General features: G+C 45.8%; 1 protein-coding gene and 1 non-coding gene across 2 annotated transcripts; one reads left to right on the forward strand and one right to left on the reverse strand.

The window, feature by feature from the left end:
• Window positions 1-13,542: 13,542 nt before the first annotated feature.
• Window positions 13,543-17,145, forward strand: LOC124673554 (phosphoinositide phospholipase C 2-like). The gene is made up of 8 exons (XM_047209609.1): window positions 13,543-14,188; window positions 14,762-14,897; window positions 15,051-15,305; window positions 15,395-15,618; window positions 15,747-15,864; window positions 16,393-16,539; window positions 16,616-16,702; window positions 16,846-17,145. Exons 1-8 carry the CDS (start codon window positions 13,668-13,670, stop codon window positions 17,143-17,145), a joined length of 1,788 nt encoding a protein of 595 aa, XP_047065565.1. The 5' UTR covers window positions 13,543-13,667.
• Window positions 17,146-17,852: 707 nt separating this feature from the next.
• LOC124679847 lies at window positions 17,853-18,006 on the reverse strand. Its single transcript, XR_006995276.1, has one exon. It is a non-coding gene; the product is annotated as a U4 spliceosomal RNA (small nuclear RNA).
• Between the last annotated feature and the right edge of the window lie 52 nt (window positions 18,007-18,058).

Consider the following 18,058-nt stretch of genomic DNA (forward strand, 5'->3'; position numbering starts at 1 on the left):
GTGTTGAAGATGAAGAGAGAAGACGGCGTAGAAGATGAAGAGAGAAGACGGCGTTGAAGATGAAGAAGACGGTGGCGTGTATGTTGGAGGAAGACGGTGGCATGGACAATGATGAAGAGGGTGAAGACGGAGCTTGCCGACTCGAGAGGAATGCGCGAAGACAAGGTTTGTGCTCGATAGGATAGTAGGTCGCAACATCGGAGAGAGGTCAAACCTTGCATGCATTGCATCGTGTTTCTTAGTTGTTATTGGTTCTTATCCTTGAGATGTTCGAGAGCTTGTGTTCATTCTCATGACAAGCTCTAGCTCATCGGAAACGGATTCCGGATGCATTGCATGTTGCATGTGCGAGGGTGATGATCTTCCCGATATACCATATTGAGAGGTTACACCTCTATGACCATGATAAAATCATCATCCACTCTTTTCCATGATTTTATCATGTGAGAAGATAGCTCTTGTCGCCCTCTTTCCAACAAAACTGGTTTCATGTCATTCCGAGTTTCCTAGCTGGAGTTATTGCATTTTCCGTGTTGCAGAGAAAAAGAAAACGAATTTAAAACCTTATGGGCCGGGCGGTACTACCATGGGCGGTACCGGCCAAAGTACCGCACGTGCAGTTTTCCTTACTGGACTCAAAGCGGTACCAGGCCGGTACCGGCCCGGTAGTACCGTAACCCACTTACGGTACCGGACCGGTACCGGGCCCGGTACTACCGGCCCGCTTCGTTTTTTTTTCTCTTTCCTCTTTCCAGTCTCCACGCGCGTGGGCCGCCCCAGCTTGTCCGGCCCACCATCACGCCCAGCAGGCTCTCCTGCGCCAGGCCGCTCTGGGCCGCCGCAGCTCACCGCCGCTCCTCAGCCCAGCTTCGCCTCAGCCGCCAGGCCTTGATCGAGCGAGATGCTCGCGCTCGCTGCGCCGCTCCCCATTGAGGCGTTGACCCGCGGGGAGAGCATTCGCTCGATCCCGCGCGGGAGTCCTCCACGCCGCTCGCTCTCCCTCGTTCCCTGCGCCACACGCTTGCTGCCCGCACTCCACGCTGCCACCTGCTGCGCTGTTGCCTGCTGCTCGCTGCTGCGCCTCTGCCGTCCACACACGCGATGCCGCTGCATGCTGCTGCCTCTGATGTCTCCCTCTCTCTCTCACGTGTGCATCTGACTCAGTTTTGCTCTGGTTTTTGCACCAAGCGGTAGTACCATTCTAGACAGCGGTACTACCGGTTTTGGCCCGATTTTCAGATCTGCTTTTTGGGGGAAAAACGGTAGTACCGCTTCACACAGCGGTAGTACCGCTTGGGGCGAATCTGACCGTTTTTCCAGCCCCCAACAGCTATATTTTGGAGCCCCTATTTATACTCCTCTTCCACCTCCGACCAAACCAACCCTTCCCCTCCATTCTCTCTCCTCCATTGTTGACCTTGGGTTCTTGCTTCCTCCTCTTGATACCCCCACTATTTGTTGCATTTTTTTGGGGGAAAGGAGAGAGGAGATCTAGATCTAGAGCTTCACCAATTGAATCTCTCTCCAAGTGAGGGGATCTTGCTAGATCTAGATCTTGGAGTTTCTTGGTGTTTCTCCACTCTTTGTTCTTCCTCCCTTATTCCCCCAATAGCCTGTGTAGCTTTGTTGGAATTTGGGAGAGAAGAACTTGGGCATCTTAGTGGTGTTCTTAGCCATTGCATTAGGTGCATCGGTTTGAGTTCTCTCCGGGGTTTCGATCTCGTAGAGTGTGTGTTCGTTCTTAGTGGTGTTCTTGCCTTAGTGGCCATCGTGCCTTAGTGGCCATCTTGCCTTTTGTGGCCATCTTGCCTCTTGTGGCACGTGTCTCCTTTGTGGCCTTGTAGCCTTAGTGATCCCATCGTCTTAGTGGTGTGGTGGTCTTTGTGGCACTGTGGTCTTTGTGGAGTGTGTTAGCCTCTTGTGGCACATTATCATCTTGGTGACTTGGTGGTATACTATAGCCTCTTGTGGCCATATACTTGAGAGCCTCCGTGTTGTGGAGTTGCCTCAAGCCGATACTTGGCGTTTGCCCAAGCTTGTACGGGTTCGGTGACCACCCTCAAGTGTCCCTTAGTGGATCGAGGCTTTCCTTTTGTGGAAAGGCTCGAGGAGAATACGGTGGCCCTAGTTGGCTTCTTGGAGTGCCTCGTGCCTCCACACCGCTCCAACGGAGACGTAGCACCCTTGGGTGTGAACTTCGGGATACATCGTCGTCTCCTCGTGCACCGGTTACTTCTCAACCCGAGCTCCTTTACCTATGCGCTTTACATTGTGATATCTATCATGCTTGATGCTATGCCTCACCTTGTTGCTCATCATGCTAGCATAGGTTGTTGGAGCACTTAGGCAAACCCCTAGTTTATAGGCCTTGAGCTAAACTAGTAAACACATGTCTAGTTTTATTCCGCCTAGTTTAGCTCTCAAGTAGAAGTTTTTATACACCGCCTATTCACCCCCCTCTAGGCGACGTCCTAGTACATTCAGTAATATTATGATCAGGTAGAATCTACTCGGATACCCCGAGCTCTATATTCACGTGTTTATATAGGAGGATTACATGGTTTAGGTCGGTTGCATCGAGAGTCCTATTCGTATAAAAAACTATCTCTAACACCCTCCCTTAATCACAACTTCGACAAGTTGAGATTATGCTCAAAGACTTCAAAAGCTGGATACGGAAGTGGTTTAGTAAACCCATCTGCCACTTGATCTCTTGATGGAATAAACCGAATCTCCATCTGTCTTCTCAACACTCGTTCTCTGACGAAGTGAAAGTCAATCTCAATGTGTTTTGCTCGGGCACGAAATACTGTATTTGCAGACAAGTAAGTTGCTCCAAGATTGTCACACCATAAACAGGGCATCTGTGTCAGCCGAATTCCAAGTTCAACAAGTAGCGACTGAACCCAAATCATCTCAGCAGTGGCATTAGCTACAGCTTTCTATTATGCCTCAGTACTAGACCTGGACACTGTATTCTGCTTCTTGGCACTCCAAGAAATCAAGTTCGGTCCAAAAAACACAACAAATCCCCCCCGTGGACCGACGGTCATCAACACTGCCAGCCCGATCTCGCATCGGAAAATGCACCGACAAGGACGGATCGGGATTTCGAAATGTCAGCCCAACTCGTGATAGTATGCTTAACATAGCGCGGAATACGCTTAGCGAGCGATCCGATGTACTCGTAGTAGGAGCATGAAGATACTCGACAAACTTTATTGACCGCATAGAAAATATCAGGTCTCGTAAGTGTAAGATACTGAAGAGCACCAACTATGCTTTTGTACTTAGTGCTATCATCTGGACCCAGCAAGTCTCCTTGATGAGCAGAAATCTTTTCTGAGGATGACAAAGGCGTGGGCATACCTTGACAGTTGACCATACCAACACGGGCTAGGAGATCTTGAGCATATTTGGCTTGATTGAGAACAAGTCCTTCAGCAACTCGGGTGACCTCAACACCCAAGAAATAATGGAGATCACCTAGATCCTTCAAAGCAAACTCATGACTCAAGTCCTTTAACAGAGCAGCAGTGGCAGCTGGAGAGGAACTCGCCACAATAATATCATCCACATATATAAGTATAAAAATACTAATAGTGAACTTTCGGTATATGAACAAGGACATATCTGATTTGGAAGCAACAAAACCAATGGAGAGAAGTTTGGCACTCAATCGAGAATACCATGCACGAGGAGCTTGTTTGAGCCCATATAATGCTTTATCAAGCTTGCAAATGTAATCTGGTTTACTTTGATCCTCATACCCAGGATCCACAAAATCCATCTTATGAGGAGAAGAAAAACTCTTATCTAGATGCTCAAGCTACTAAAGTGCTTTGCCATGTTGTGAGTCATGTAGTGATTTCCTCCATCGCGCCTTTCGAGAGTGCTCATGAGTTTTGGACAAAGCTTCGAGATACATATGGTGGGTCCAAGACCATTGAGGATGATCGCACTCCTTCCACTTCACCAATGTGTGGTAAGACACAAGGTAATGATATGGTGAGTGGTGATGAACATTGCATTGTTGATGGTGAGCCTTCTCTTGATGATTCTTCATCCCTATCCCATTGCAATGTTTCATCTTTGGACTTGAACACTTATAGCACTATAAATGCTTTACATGCTAGTGTTGGTAGTCCTTGCATATCTTCATTCCATGATGATATGCTTGCCTTGTCTTGTTGCCATAATGAAAATACTTTGCTTTCCTCTAGTATTTGTGTGACTAACAATGTAGAGGAAACCAAAGATGCTATGGGCCAAGACAAGATCTTGGATGGAGCTTAAACTAGTTCATCTTCGTCATCTCACGGTTCTCACACATGCCTTATGGCTAGGGCGTCTAAGGTATCTCCTTTCTTGGAACCCTATATATCTTGTGATGATAAGGTTGATGATATGGAAGGACTTAATGTTGCTTCCTTAAACATGATGGGTGAGTTAGTATTCCATGCTCTCCATGATAAGAAATTTGCTTGCTCTAACTTCAAGAAAATCTTGGATTTTGCCATTGAGAGCACAAAACTTATTGAGAAAATGGAAGGGCATGAGCGCGAGAATGCAAACGAGATTGCAACTCTTAGTGAAGCTCTTAAAGAACAACAAACCACCAATGAAACTCTTGAGGAGAACTTTTCTCTAAAGATACTTATGGTAAAGGAATCTCGTGATAGAGCTTTAGAGGTGGCACATGATTTTCAAATTAAAAATGGTGAGCTAGTAATTGCTCATGCTAAACTCCTTGAGGATTTTGAGCTTCTCAAAAGTAGCTCTAGGGCTATTGAGAGTGAGCTCATCAAACTCACCGAGTCACATGAGAAATTTAAGGCTCTCAACCTAATAGAGCTTGCTAAGTTGCCTTCTCCTTGTGCTATAATTGATAATGCTTGTGCTACTAACTCTACCTCTTGTGAAGCATCCATCTTGAAGGAGAATGTTGAGCTAAGGGCTCAACTTGCTTTGCTAACAAGCAATTATGAGAAATTGGAAGAAAGTCATGGAAAGCTTTCTAGCTCCCATGATGATCTTCTAGGTCTCTCATGATTTTCTAAAGTTAGCTCATGAGGCTATCATGTCAAAGGTAAAATCTTGTGAGCCTCATGTGAGTACTAGCACTACCTCTCAAAATGCTATTTTGCCATGTGCTAGTGCTTTTAGTTCACCCACTCATGCTATTGATTTATCTTGTGGTGAACTACCTTCTATGCCTTGTTCTACAATTCCATGTGCTAGTGCTAGTAATTCATCCACCCATGCTATTGCTATATCTTTTGGTGAATTACATACCTTGCCTTGTTGCTCTAACAATGAAGCTTCCACTTCCTCTAGTACTTGTGTTATTACTAACCATGTAGGGGAAATCGAAGATCTCAATGCCCAAGTCACTTCTTTGAAGAAGGACTTGGTAAAGGGTCATGAAGGGAAGCAATCCCCCAATGACAAGAGTGGACTTGGATTCAACTCCAACAACAAGAACAAGTCCACCACGCACAAGCGGAAGAAGGGCCATGGGCATGTGAAGGACCCCGCCAAGATTGTGTGCTTCAAGTGCAAGATTGAAGGGCATCATGTTAGATCGTGCCCCTTGAATAAGAAGCCACTTGGTGAGAAGAAACAAGGGAAGCGGCCTCAAGATGGAGCTCATGGTCTACCTCAAGTCCAAGCTCAAGGTCTTCCTCGACTTGAAGAAAGGACGCTACCCAAGAAGGATCAAGCCAAGGCTCCCGTTGTGGAGAAATCAAGTGAGAAGAAGGAGAAGAGAAGAACATGCTACATATGCCGTGAGAAGGGCCACATCTCCTCCTTTTGCACTAGTGGTAACTCATCCAACCCTATCTTGATCGATGGTGCTTATTCTCTTTGCAAGGATAAGGTTGGAAATGTGTTTGCCAAATATATGGGCACTCAATGTGGTTTATCAAAAAGAACCATTTGGGTTGCCAAACCTATTGTGACTAACTTCTTAGGACCCAACTTGGTTGGGGACCATCAAGCCAAAATTTGATCAATAGGTACATATGGAGGGCATGGAGGCTTGACTAGTTCATGAAGACTTAGGGGATCTTCATCATTCTTATTTCCTCAAGTCAAGTTGTATTCATTTCATCCTTTACCCATGCACCTCCTTGCGGTAACGAGTCCTCAACTCCTTTACATTGAAAGTTACTCGCTCCCCTTTTACATGTGTTGGTTTTGTACCTTGCATGTGGTTGTGTATGTTGTGCTTCCTACTTGCTTATCTTGCTTTCATGCTTATGTATGTTGGATGGCACATCATGTACAATTGTTCTTTGTTGAGCCTATTGCATCTTATTGATATCTTAGTTGTTGGCTCATGTGAGAAATTAATGGACTATACCATTTTGGGGGAGTGATATGCTTTGTGCATTTCACAATCCTAAAATGTGCGACATGATGAATTAAAATTCTATAATTTCCATTAATTATCTCACTTGGTTCTTATTTGCCTCTTGCACGAAAAATATCTTTATCACATTATGGGGGAGTATTATGCTTTGTGCATTTTACAAGCCTAGAAAATGTGAACATTTGAGGTTGTGTCACATAGAATTGATATTCTAGATTATCTTGTTCCTATGTGACATGTGTGCTCAAACAAATCCCATTTTGCATAAAATTCTCTTATTGCTATTCTCTTGGATTTTGTTTGTGGGAGTTTTTCTTGGCATGGTTTTCCACATTGTATTGCTAGCTCCATATACTCTTTGGAAAATCATGTGCTTCATGTTATCCTATTCATTGCCTTGCATGATTGGTGTAACTAATTGAAGCTCTCAAGAATCTCCATTTGCATTATGGTTAACTCTTATCCTCTACCATATGCTTTGCTTCTTGTGAAGATGATCTTGGATATAACCTCAATCCACCATAAGGAAATATTTCCTATATATCTCTTGTCCTTGGATAATTGATAACATATTATGTGGTATGTCTTTGGATCATACTGTAAGTCTTTGGGTTCCCCCGATGTACAAGACAAGAGCCATCGAACAATGCCGTCCTTATATTCTTTGGGTCGGTGAATGCCTGTAGCAGCGCGAGTGACAGGGCGAGTCGCCGCAGGCTGCAGCACAGGACGGGCAGCCACAGAAGATCCGATGTCCCGTGGACTGTGAAGGGCGGGAGATCCTGTCTCCGCCGGGTCGCTGTCGGCCGGATCCGGTGCGGCAGGGGAGTCTGTGGACGAGGACGCTGGGGTGGAGTGGGCGGGCGAGGTCGCCACAGAAGATCCGCACGAGGGGGCCGGGGCGGGAGCTGGCGCTTGACGACGCGCGCGTGTGTCGGGCACACGCAAGGTGGAGCCCGCAGAATCTATCTGCCCAGCTGCAAACAGGGACAGAACGCGATCCGAGGCGATCTGCGCCGATCCCAATGAGGATCTGTCCAGAGAATCAGCATGAGAATCTGTGTTGTTGTCATTTTGTCCAGAAAATTGAAAAGAGCCATATGACCGGGTTGAGGCACTGTTTTGACCAAAATTTTCGCCACCTGCATTATTTTGAGACGCTGCACCCTGCACAATATGAGGAACAACACTAACAATGGGATTAGTAGCATGAGTATTTTCCATATTTAAATCATCAGTAGTATCGCTCCCCAACCCAGAATTTTGAAGAGAAGAGTCAAGAAGGAGTATTTATTTTCGAAGAAGAGCACCAGCATTAGGGTGTAAATATTTGGAAGGAAAGACTGACTCGTCAAACACAACATCCCTAGAGATGTAGACTCGACCCGTGGAGACTTCAAGACACTTAACCCCTTTGTGACGAGGGCTATATCCACGGAAAACACACTGTTTGGATCGAAAAGCGAGCTTGCGTTTGTTATAGGGACGCAAATTAGGCCAACAAGCACAACCAAAAAAACGTAGGGATGAGTAGTTAGGACGTGTACCAAGGAGACGATGAACAAGTGTATCATTATTGATGACTTTGCTAGGGAGCATGTTGATGAGGTATGTGGCTGTGAGAAAGGCTTCATCCCAAAATTTTAGAGGCATACCGGCATGAGCAAGAAGAGCAAGACCAACTTCCACAATGTGACGATGTTTTCTTTCAGCAGCACCATTTTGCTGATAAGCATGGGGACAGGAGACTAAATGTGTGATCCCTTGTGTCTGAAAAAGAGAGTTCAGTTTGATGTATTCACCACCCCAGTCAGATTGAACTGTGATGATCTTCTTGCCAAGCTTGCGCTCAACGAGAGTTTGAAAATTAACAAAAGCAGCTAAGGCATCAGACTTGCGTTTGAGTAAATAGATCCAAGTAAATTTACTATAGTCATCAATAAAGCTTACAGAGTAATCATGACGACCAACAGAAGTAGGTGCAGGACTCAATACATCAGAAAATACTAACTATAAAGGGGCTGTAGATACACTGGTGGAGATAGGATAGGGAAGCTGATGACTTTTAGCTTGTTGACAAGGATCAAAAATCGACCCAACACTAGAATCTCTAACACACGGAAGTTTATTTTTGCTAATAATATGACTAACAATAGCTAAAGAGGGATGACCTAGTCGACTATGCCACTGAGACTGAGAGGGCTTGACAGCAACAAAAGCATGTTTTGAAGAACTTGAGGGCGCCAAAGATGCAATGAGGGGATAGAGGCCTCCAACACATCTTCCTCTATGAATTATTTTCCTGGTAGCCAGATCCTTTATCAAAAAGAAGAATGGGTGAAATTCTATGAAGACATGATTATCATATGTGAAGCGATGGACAGAGAGCAAATTTTTGGAAGCATTGGGAACATGAAGTATATTACGAAGATGAAAATCATGAGTAGGGTTACGAACTACTGAATGACCAATGTGGGAAATATTCATACCTTGCCCATTGACAGTGTTGACCTTGTCATGTCCTTTGTAGGCGTCCCGGAGAGTCAAATTGTTGAGCTCTCCTGTGATGTGGTGGGTAGCTCCAGAGTCCTCGTACCAGTTGGTGTCCACACCGTAGGCGACATGAACTTCTTTCTCACTATAATCATCATCATTAGCATAGCGAGACCAACAATCTTTTGTATAGTGCACCTCCTTGATGCATATCTGGCACGTGGCATCGACCCAGGGAGTAGTCCTGCGCCGTCCACGCCCACGGCCGCGCCCTCCTCCGGGTGGTCCTCGGCCTCCACCACGCCCCTGTTGGAAGGGACGATCATCACGCCGCGAGTCACGATGGTTGTCTTGGCGATCCCCACGGAACCGCCCATTGTTGTTGTTGTAGTTTCCGTTACCATCGTTACGGGAGCGCCACTAACGAGAAACATCATTGGCTGAGGACTCGAACTCAGGAGGAAAGGGTTCGGCCAGGAGGAGCTGTCACTGATCATAGGCATGAAGCTGCGAGTAGAGGCGGCTGAGGGTGATGAGACCTGTCGCCACGCCAAGGGCAGCGACGAGAGCATTGTAGTCCTGGCCTAGGCCGACAAGGATGTAGGACACCAATTGCCTGTCTTGAAGAGGGTGACCAGCCGCAACTAGTTCGTCGGCGAAACCCTGCATCTTGGCTAGAAACTCGGAGGTGGTCATCTGCAGCTTCTTTGTATTTGCAAGAGCAACAAGGAGATTATCAACTTTGGCTTCAGATTGTGCAACAAACATCTCTTCAACAGCAGTCCAAACACCATGAGCCGACTCGATGCGGTGTACGTGAGGAAGAACTTCCAGGGACGGGGACTGCAGAAGATAGGAGAGCACGAGTTGATCGCGGGAGATCCAATCCACGTACTCTGGATTGGCTTTCATCTTGGCGGGGGTGCCGGTGGTTTTGTCTGCCGGCACATCAACCACCTGAGGCGGTGGAGCGCGCTCGACGCCGGTCAGAAGACCGATCTGATGGGCACCGCGGATGGCGGGCAACACCTGGGACCGCCAGATTGGATAATTGTCACGAGTGAGCTGCGTGCGCGGAGGCTGGCCGAGATTGATCGGCATCACTGAAGAAGAGGAGGACGCCATGGTCGATGAAGACGGTTGCGTCGTGGAGCTTGCGGTCTAGGGTTTTGATCGGTTATCGGCGGAAGAGGCGACCTGATACCATGAAAGATTAATGCACTAGCCAATTGAACCAAAAGTCCGAACTGATGGAAAAAGACTAGGCAGTGTATTTATATTCAACACTCCCCCTCACGTCTAGTCTATTTTAGTCCTTAGCGTGGGTTCGGTGTGGGCCGCAGAATTTTTTTATTATTATTTTAAAATTGTGTGAGCAGGTCTTCAACTTGAGACCTCTTAGCTCTGATACCATGTCAAACGTAATATTATGATCAGGTAAAATCTACTCGGATACCCCGAGCTCTGTATTCACGTGTATATATAGGAGGATTACATGGTTTAGGTCGGTTACATGGAGAGTCCTATTCGTATACAAAACTATCTCTAACAAGATCGACACAAAGAGGATACAGTGGTGGCTTGTGGTAGCCGTTTGACCTTGGATGCTTGTGGAGAGCAGCCGAACCTGAAGAAGGGGCATAGAGGAGGCGAGCCGAGACGACGAAGACGAAGACCAACTGGTTCTATTTCCGTTCCATGCCTCTCGTGTTGCCCTGGTGTCTATCTTTATCAGTCTTGCTCCAAGGCTTGATCTGGGCCGAGCCCATGTACACAGTACAGTACACAGCCCATAGCTCAAGTGCATTCCAAGGGGTACACAGGGTTACTGGGATCGAACTGGGAGCTCCTATCTCCCGCTTTAAGCGGGAGCGAACCTCCGTTCCGCTCGAAGCGGCCACTTCGTGGGCCGTCTGGGCGTGGCCCAACAAAAGGTATTGTCTCTTTTTTCGTGTTCTTGTTGTTTTTATATTTTCTGTTTTTTTTTCCAGACAAATTCCAGATCTGACTATTTTCGAAAAATAAAATTATTTTGAAAAATTTAGTTTTTTAAAAAGTGAACAGTTTTAGAATAGAACATTTTTTGCAGTTGAACATTTTTTAGAATTGAACAAATTTCAAAGTGAACATTTTTTAAAACTGATCATTTTTTAAATCTTTTTTATCAAATTGAACATCTTTTAAATCTGAACATTTTCAAAATCTAAGCAAATTTCAATTTTGAACAAATTTAGATTTGAATAAATTTAAATTTTGAAAATTCATATAATATAAACAAAATTCTTATTGGAACAAATTTCAAAATTAAACAAATTTTGAATTTGAACAAATTTATAATATAAACATTTTTAAGTCAGAAAAAAACAAATCTGAACAAAATTCGAAATTAGCAAACCAATCCAGCAAAAACAAAGAAAAGCCCATCAAAAACCGGAAAAACCTGAGAAAACCCGAATAACCAGAAAACATAGGGAAAAACCATACCTGCTAGGCGCTAATGGGCCGGCCCACACCGTCCGTCCCTTGAGCGGGAGCGAATCGCTCCCGCATTGGGCGGCGAATAGGGATCGCCGATATGGCCCATCCGTCCATGACGATACCTGGCCCAGTAGTATGGCTGGACCGCCGAATGAAGGATATGCTTAATTCTTTTCGTATTCCTCTCGCTTAATATACGCGTTTCTTCAACCAAAAGAAAAAAAAAAGAGGATAAAGATGCCGACACAATGGGTCCAAAGACTCCAATTCCAGCGGAAAATCCCAAAGAAAAGCACAGGGTGCCTTGCTCTTGCTTGCCAAAGTACAGATGGACCATGTCCGGCCTCGTTTTTCCTTTTGGTTTTTTTCTTTTTCTTTTTTATTCTTGATGAAGAAAGATGTCCTCATTTTTGTACTACCAGATAAAATAGCATTGACCATTGCTGTTCCCCTATCAGTCTCTATTCCACCTCCAATACGACCGTGGCCTACAGACTGTGCAGGGCCACGTGTGCCATGGCTAAACCACAAAACATGATTTAAATTTTCCCAGCCTTATCATGTGGGCGTTGTCCATGCATACATGTCGGGGATTACAAACTGCCAGGACAAACAGGTGTCACCGTCGAAGGCCTATACGTCAAACCACGTCGTTTTCCCGTAAACTATGTTACACATGGTGGCTCGTTGGCCGACTCGCCGATTCCACTCCACTCACATACTGCCACCTAGTATGTGTCATCAGTTTGTCATGTTCATACGATTCTGGATATTGCCACTTGCCAAGGAGATTGCTCACAATCTTTGACAATATCTTCAATCATAACTCAGAATTATGATTTATTCTATTTTTATCAGTGGTAGACAATAGCATAAATAAGCACAAACGCGGTTTTTCTTTGGCGGGGAAACACAAACACAACAGAGCTAATTATTTTATTTTTATCGGTGGGGGACAATAACATAAATAAACACAAACACAGTAATATTTTTTTTTGCAGGGAGACACGAACACATTAGAGCTAACGAGCCACGTATGTAATGAGCGAGTGACATTTCGCGTGCGGTTTGGAGTGAAAACTTATATCATCAACGAGGTTCGATGTAGGTGACAACGGTTCTTCTCGTGGGAGGCGCTACCGAAGAATGCAATCCTAACTCCTCCCGGTGGAGGCAAAGTTTTGACAGTGGAGGTTAGCTAGGGCCTTCGGTGTTGTTGTTGTTGTTTCTCGCAAGCTGGTGATGTCGGATTACCATTGATGTTTGTTGGACGACTATTTTGGTCTAGTTTAGCTAGGTGGCTCTCGCTACCATTTTCCTCACTAGTGATATGTATGATATTCCTTGTGGTTTTCTTTGTAATCAGACTAATCTTGTACAAATATGCAAGGGTTTCCACCGACTTGAATTATGTTCCTTTCAAAAAGTGTACTAATCTTTAAACCTTGCCTGAGAAAAGAAAGTTCCACTTTGAAAAACCCCTGCTATATTTTCAATAAGGTAGAAACGCCCCAAGAATTGTTGAAATTTGTTTCGGGCGGGAACGCTGGTCACATGGTGCGGCACTGCGACTAACCACTGAGCTTGTGTCCATAGGCATCCACCCTCCCTCTAGCTCGGGCCGGCACCCGTGCTTGTCAGCGGTGTGACACCTTGTATCACATGATTTTCTAGATAAATTATCCAAAAGTTGGCATCGTAGGCGCGTTTTCCTACCCTTTTAGAAGTTTCTAGGTCCGTTGTTCTGTCTTTTTAGCGAAGGTGGGATTTATATGGTGATAAAGTAAGCAACTTTTTTATTTTGAACAAAAGTAAGTAACTTCAGCTGAGCCTTGAGGAATTCAAACCTTCTTGGAGACTAGGAAGATCCAATCTCTTCTTATTTATTTTTGCTAGCAGCAAAAGGCCATTGAAGCTACAGGGTATTCTGGTAGCTCCCACTTCTCGGGAGTGAAGCATTTTTTTTTTATGATAGCTTTCTGTTTTTAAGTATAGTGAGTCAGAATCTTTCCTCAGTTTTAATCTAGCTGCGACAACCAATAGGTGGCTTTGATAAATTTTCTCCACAAAGATAAATACTAATACAGAAACAGATAATCCCAAATGCAGTTGAGTTTAAAGAGCCATAACAAACCTGTGAGTGACATATCCGTGCCGACAGTTAGGATCACGCGCCCACTCCCCGCATTCTTCTTCCTTTCGCCTTCGTCTTCCCGACGTCTCCCTCTCTCTCCTCCTCCTTCCTCTCTCTACGTATACCCAGCCAACCAAAGCAGAGCACCCAGCAAGAACCCAGCCAAGCTACCTCCGGCCGTCAGCCATGGGCACGTACAAGTGCTGCCTCATCTTCAAGCGCCGGTACCGCTGGACGGACGCGCCGCCGCCGGAGGACGTGCGCTCGCTCTTCGCCCAGCACTCCGGCGGGACGGCCACCATGGGCGCCGACGGCCTGCGCCGCTACCTCGAGTCCACCGGCACCGACCCGGACCTCGACGCCGACGCCGAGGCCGAGCGCCTGCTCGACCAGATCCGCCAGGCCCAGCGCGTGCGGGTCCCGCGCGTGGGGCGCCCGCTCCTGGGCATCGACGACTTCCACCGCTTCCTCTTCTCCGACGACCTCAACCCGCCGCTCCGCCGCCCGCAGGTCCACCACGACATGGCCGCGCCGCTCTCCCACTACTACGTCTACACGGGCCACAACTCCTACCTCACCGGCAACCAGCTCAGCAGCGACTGCAGCGACGTGCCCATCATCAAGGCGCTGCAGAGGGGCGTCAGGGTCATCGAGCTCGACATGTGGCCCAACTCCGCCGAGGACGACATCAACATCCTCCATGGCAGGTTGCTACTACTTGTGCCCTCTCTCTCCCCATTTCCTTACTATATCCATGCAACAACCCACTCACTTGGAATATTTCTCTCCGGTACAATTGAGGAAAACATCCAGCCAAATCTCCATCTTGTTTGTACCTACAACTAGAAGGATATAGAATGCTCCGTTGCTGAATGGAAACAAATTCTAGCCATCATATAGAGGAGCCTGAGGATTGAATAAAATTTTAAAAAAGTCCGTATGCATTGCTTTGATGCAGAGGTTGGGGCTCCGTCCCCCCTATCGAAAAATAGGAGCCTGGGGAATATTTCAGTTACTACATGTTAATAGTATGCAGCCATGGCTGGTACTAGGTTGCTATTTCTTCATATGCATCCAGGCCCTGGCTCTGGCTTTGAATCTATCTCGAGACATTAATTTGACGGTACAAGCAAATCTCAAATGCTATGGCTTTCAGTGTGTGGATTCAGTCATTTTTGGAAAAAAAAATGCGTCTAATATTTTGAAACAGTGGGAGTAAGAATGATAATGTGCCTCAAATTCTAGCTTACACCGTGTGCTGTCTCATAAATTCTGAACAGGACATTGACCACCCCAGTTTCACTCCTCAAGTGCTTGAGGTCCATCAAAGAGTATGCTTTCGTCGCGTCGCCTTACCCTGTTATCATAACGCTCGAAGACCACCTTCCACCTGAACTGCAGGACAAAGTTGCCAAGGTAGCTGTATTTTGCTTTCTGAATTTCTCGTATTTCCATCTATGACGTCTGCACTTCTCTAACTGGCGCTTCTGAATTTTGATTTCTTAAATTCTTATATTTCCATCCAGGAGATTTGCACTTCTCTAACCAGCGCTGCTGAATATTTTGTAGATGGTCCTTGAAGTATTTGGCAACATACTGTATTACCCTCAAGAAGAACATCCCAAAGAACTCCCTTCACCGGAAGAACTCAAGGGCCGTGTCCTCCTGTCGACAAAGCCCCCAAAGGAGTACCTTGAAGCCAAGGCTGGTGGTACCATCAAAGACGGTAACGCAGAAGCGAATCCCGGCAAAGGAGGAACTGACGACGATGCGGCTTGGGGAAAAGAAGTCCCTGATTTTAAGACTGAAATCCAGTTTGCTAAAGTACTGCTTTGAACTTCAACATTCTCTGCTCTCTTTTTTTCGCCTTCATCAAGATTTTACTTGTTCAATTGCATTCACTCCATCAGCAGGAAGATGATGACGAAGATGATGACGATGAGGAGGAGGACGAACAGCAAATTCAGCAGCATCTAGCTCCACAGTATAAGCACCTTATTACTATAAGAGCAGGAAAGCCAAAGGGTGGTACTACGTCTGATGCCTTGAAGTGCGACCCAAACAAAGTTAGGCGGCTCAGTTTGAGCGAGCAAGAACTTGCAAAAGCTGTAGTTAATCATGGTACCGAAATAGTGAGGTATACATCTCTAATGAAGTAACTCTCATTATTAACAGTCCTTCCTTTCTATCTTGAACAATTATAGATCTTACTTTTGCTTATTCTTACCGATCAGTTTTCATTGTTCAATGTTTATTTCCAAAAAGGTTTACACAGAGAAACCTACTGAGGATATACCCAAAGGGCACTCGGATTACTTCATCCAACTATAATCCGTTTATTGGCTGGGTGCATGGTGCTCAGATGGTGGCCTTCAATATGCAGGTGTGGCTCTGTTTCTGAGTAATCCATCCAATTGCAATGGCTTTGCTGTATGCTCTGAATATCCAAGTAATTCTAATTTGGGATTCAGTTTAGCAACTTAAATCACATTTCATATCAAATGGCAGAAACACACATATATATATGATTATACTAGGTGAGCGTGAATAAGCCTTAGCTCTACTCAAGGCGGATGTAATGTGTATCTTATGTTGCATCGAGATAACCCACGTAGCAAAGGCTGATGATCAACACATTTTTCAGCAGTATCCGGGCTAGAGAAAGCAAGGAGCTGAATAATGTACATTACCGTGAACTAGATAGGCTCAATATATGTGTATAATTTAATATGTCTATGCTTTAGATATGGTAGATAGTTATAAGTCACCTACGTGTTTGCATCAGTTTGGGCATACAGTTGCCTAAATTTGGGCAACTGGAGTTACTCATTTAGATTTGATGTTAGTTGGTCATATAATATGCTGTCCCTTTCCTACTGACATGCCACAACTGCATGATGTTTCCTTGCAGGGATATGGAAGAGCACTTTGGTTAATGCATGGATTTTATAAAGCCAACGGTGCCTGTGGCTACGTGAAGAAACCAGATTTCTTGATGCAGACTGAACCAGAAGTCTTTGATCCAAAGAAAACTCAACCCGTTAAGAAAATTTTGAAGGTGCGTATCTCTTGCCTTTATTGAGTTTGGTCTGTGCCAAATGGAAATCAGAGATAGATGAGCTGCTGCTTTTCAGGTAAAAGTGTACATGGGAGATGGTTGGCGGATGGACTTCAAGCAGACGCACTTTGATCAATACTCTCCCCCAGATTTTTATGCACGGGTATGTAAAACAAAAGGAGAATATTGTCATTGTTCTCGGAACAAATGTGTACAGGCAACATCATTGCAGAACTAATAAAACTGGAATAACCAAAATTTATGCCATAGCACCACTCTTCTGAAGCATTAAATTTGTATCGGCAGGTTGGGATAGCCGGTGTTCCAGCGGACTCTATAATGAAGAAGACAAAGGCGATCGAGGACAACTGGGTGCCGGTGTGGGGGGAGGAGTTCTCCTTCGAGCTGACGGTCCCGGAGCTCGCGCTGCTCCGCGTGGAGGTGCACGAGTACGACATGTCGGAGAAGGACGACTTCGCGGGGCAGACCGTGCTGCCGGTGTCGGAGCTGCAGCCTGGGATCCGCGCCGTGGCGCTCTGCGACCGCAAGGGGAACAAGTACCCCAACGTCAAGCTCCTCATGCGCTTCGAGTTCGAGTCCGTTTGATCTGAGAAAACTGAGAGGAGACGGCGCGGCGGCCTGTTGGTGTTTGTGCATTCTTTGTTCATTCTGTACATATGTGAATGTGTGCCGGTGGTGCCGTCTGTGTGAATATGCGATGTGCTGTTGGTGCGTGTGTATGTCAGTTGTGTGTGTTTGTGCATAGGCACAACGATTCATGAGACTCTGTTCATGTGTTGTGAACAAATAATAAAAGGTGATTGTTTTCACCATCACCCGTTAACAGCACGTCAACCCCTCTGAAGGTAGCCTGTTTTGGTGGCAAATTGAAATTTTCTGAAATCTTCGTTCCTTGCAATATTAGTGTTCGATCCTATGAAAGACTAACCTCCCCATGAACAGCTTCAGGGGGCATCCAGGTTGCGGTGAAATTGGGAAACAAGGGTAGGCCGGGTTCAGAAGGTTGGTGGCGGTGGAATTGGGAAACGAAGGTTGGCCGGATTCAAAGGGCTGGTGGCGGTGGAATTGGGAAACAAAGGTAGGCCGGGTTCAAAAGGAAAGTGAAAACCGTCCAAGATTTGAATTTTCGATGTCTTGACCTGATGATGTGCTTTGGACAGAGAATGCAGATCTGACAAGGCAGAGCTAATCCAAGAAGGCCTGCAAATCTTATTACAGTTCAATAATAATCATAAAAATTCAAAAAAGTAAATTCTTATGCTGACAAAAACTTTGAATAATTTGAATTGTAGGGCTTTCCCCTCGCCCGAAGGAGAGGGAGGCCCTTCCAGAAATTCTCAGTGGCCCCGGAGGGCCAAAGAGGGGGTTTGGAAATAGTTTTCAACCAGCAATTGACGCGCCTCGGTATAACCTCACTAGCTGCGTCATTGCCCCAAGCGCAAAGATGCTTTCTTTCGTGCGCACCCCGTCCCTTCTTATACTGCCCTCGCCCCGTCGC

The sequence above is a fragment of the Lolium rigidum genome, chromosome 7 (genome assembly GCF_022539505.1).
Source record: "Lolium rigidum isolate FL_2022 chromosome 7, APGP_CSIRO_Lrig_0.1, whole genome shotgun sequence".
Lineage (NCBI taxonomy): Eukaryota > Viridiplantae > Streptophyta > Magnoliopsida > Poales > Poaceae > Lolium > Lolium rigidum.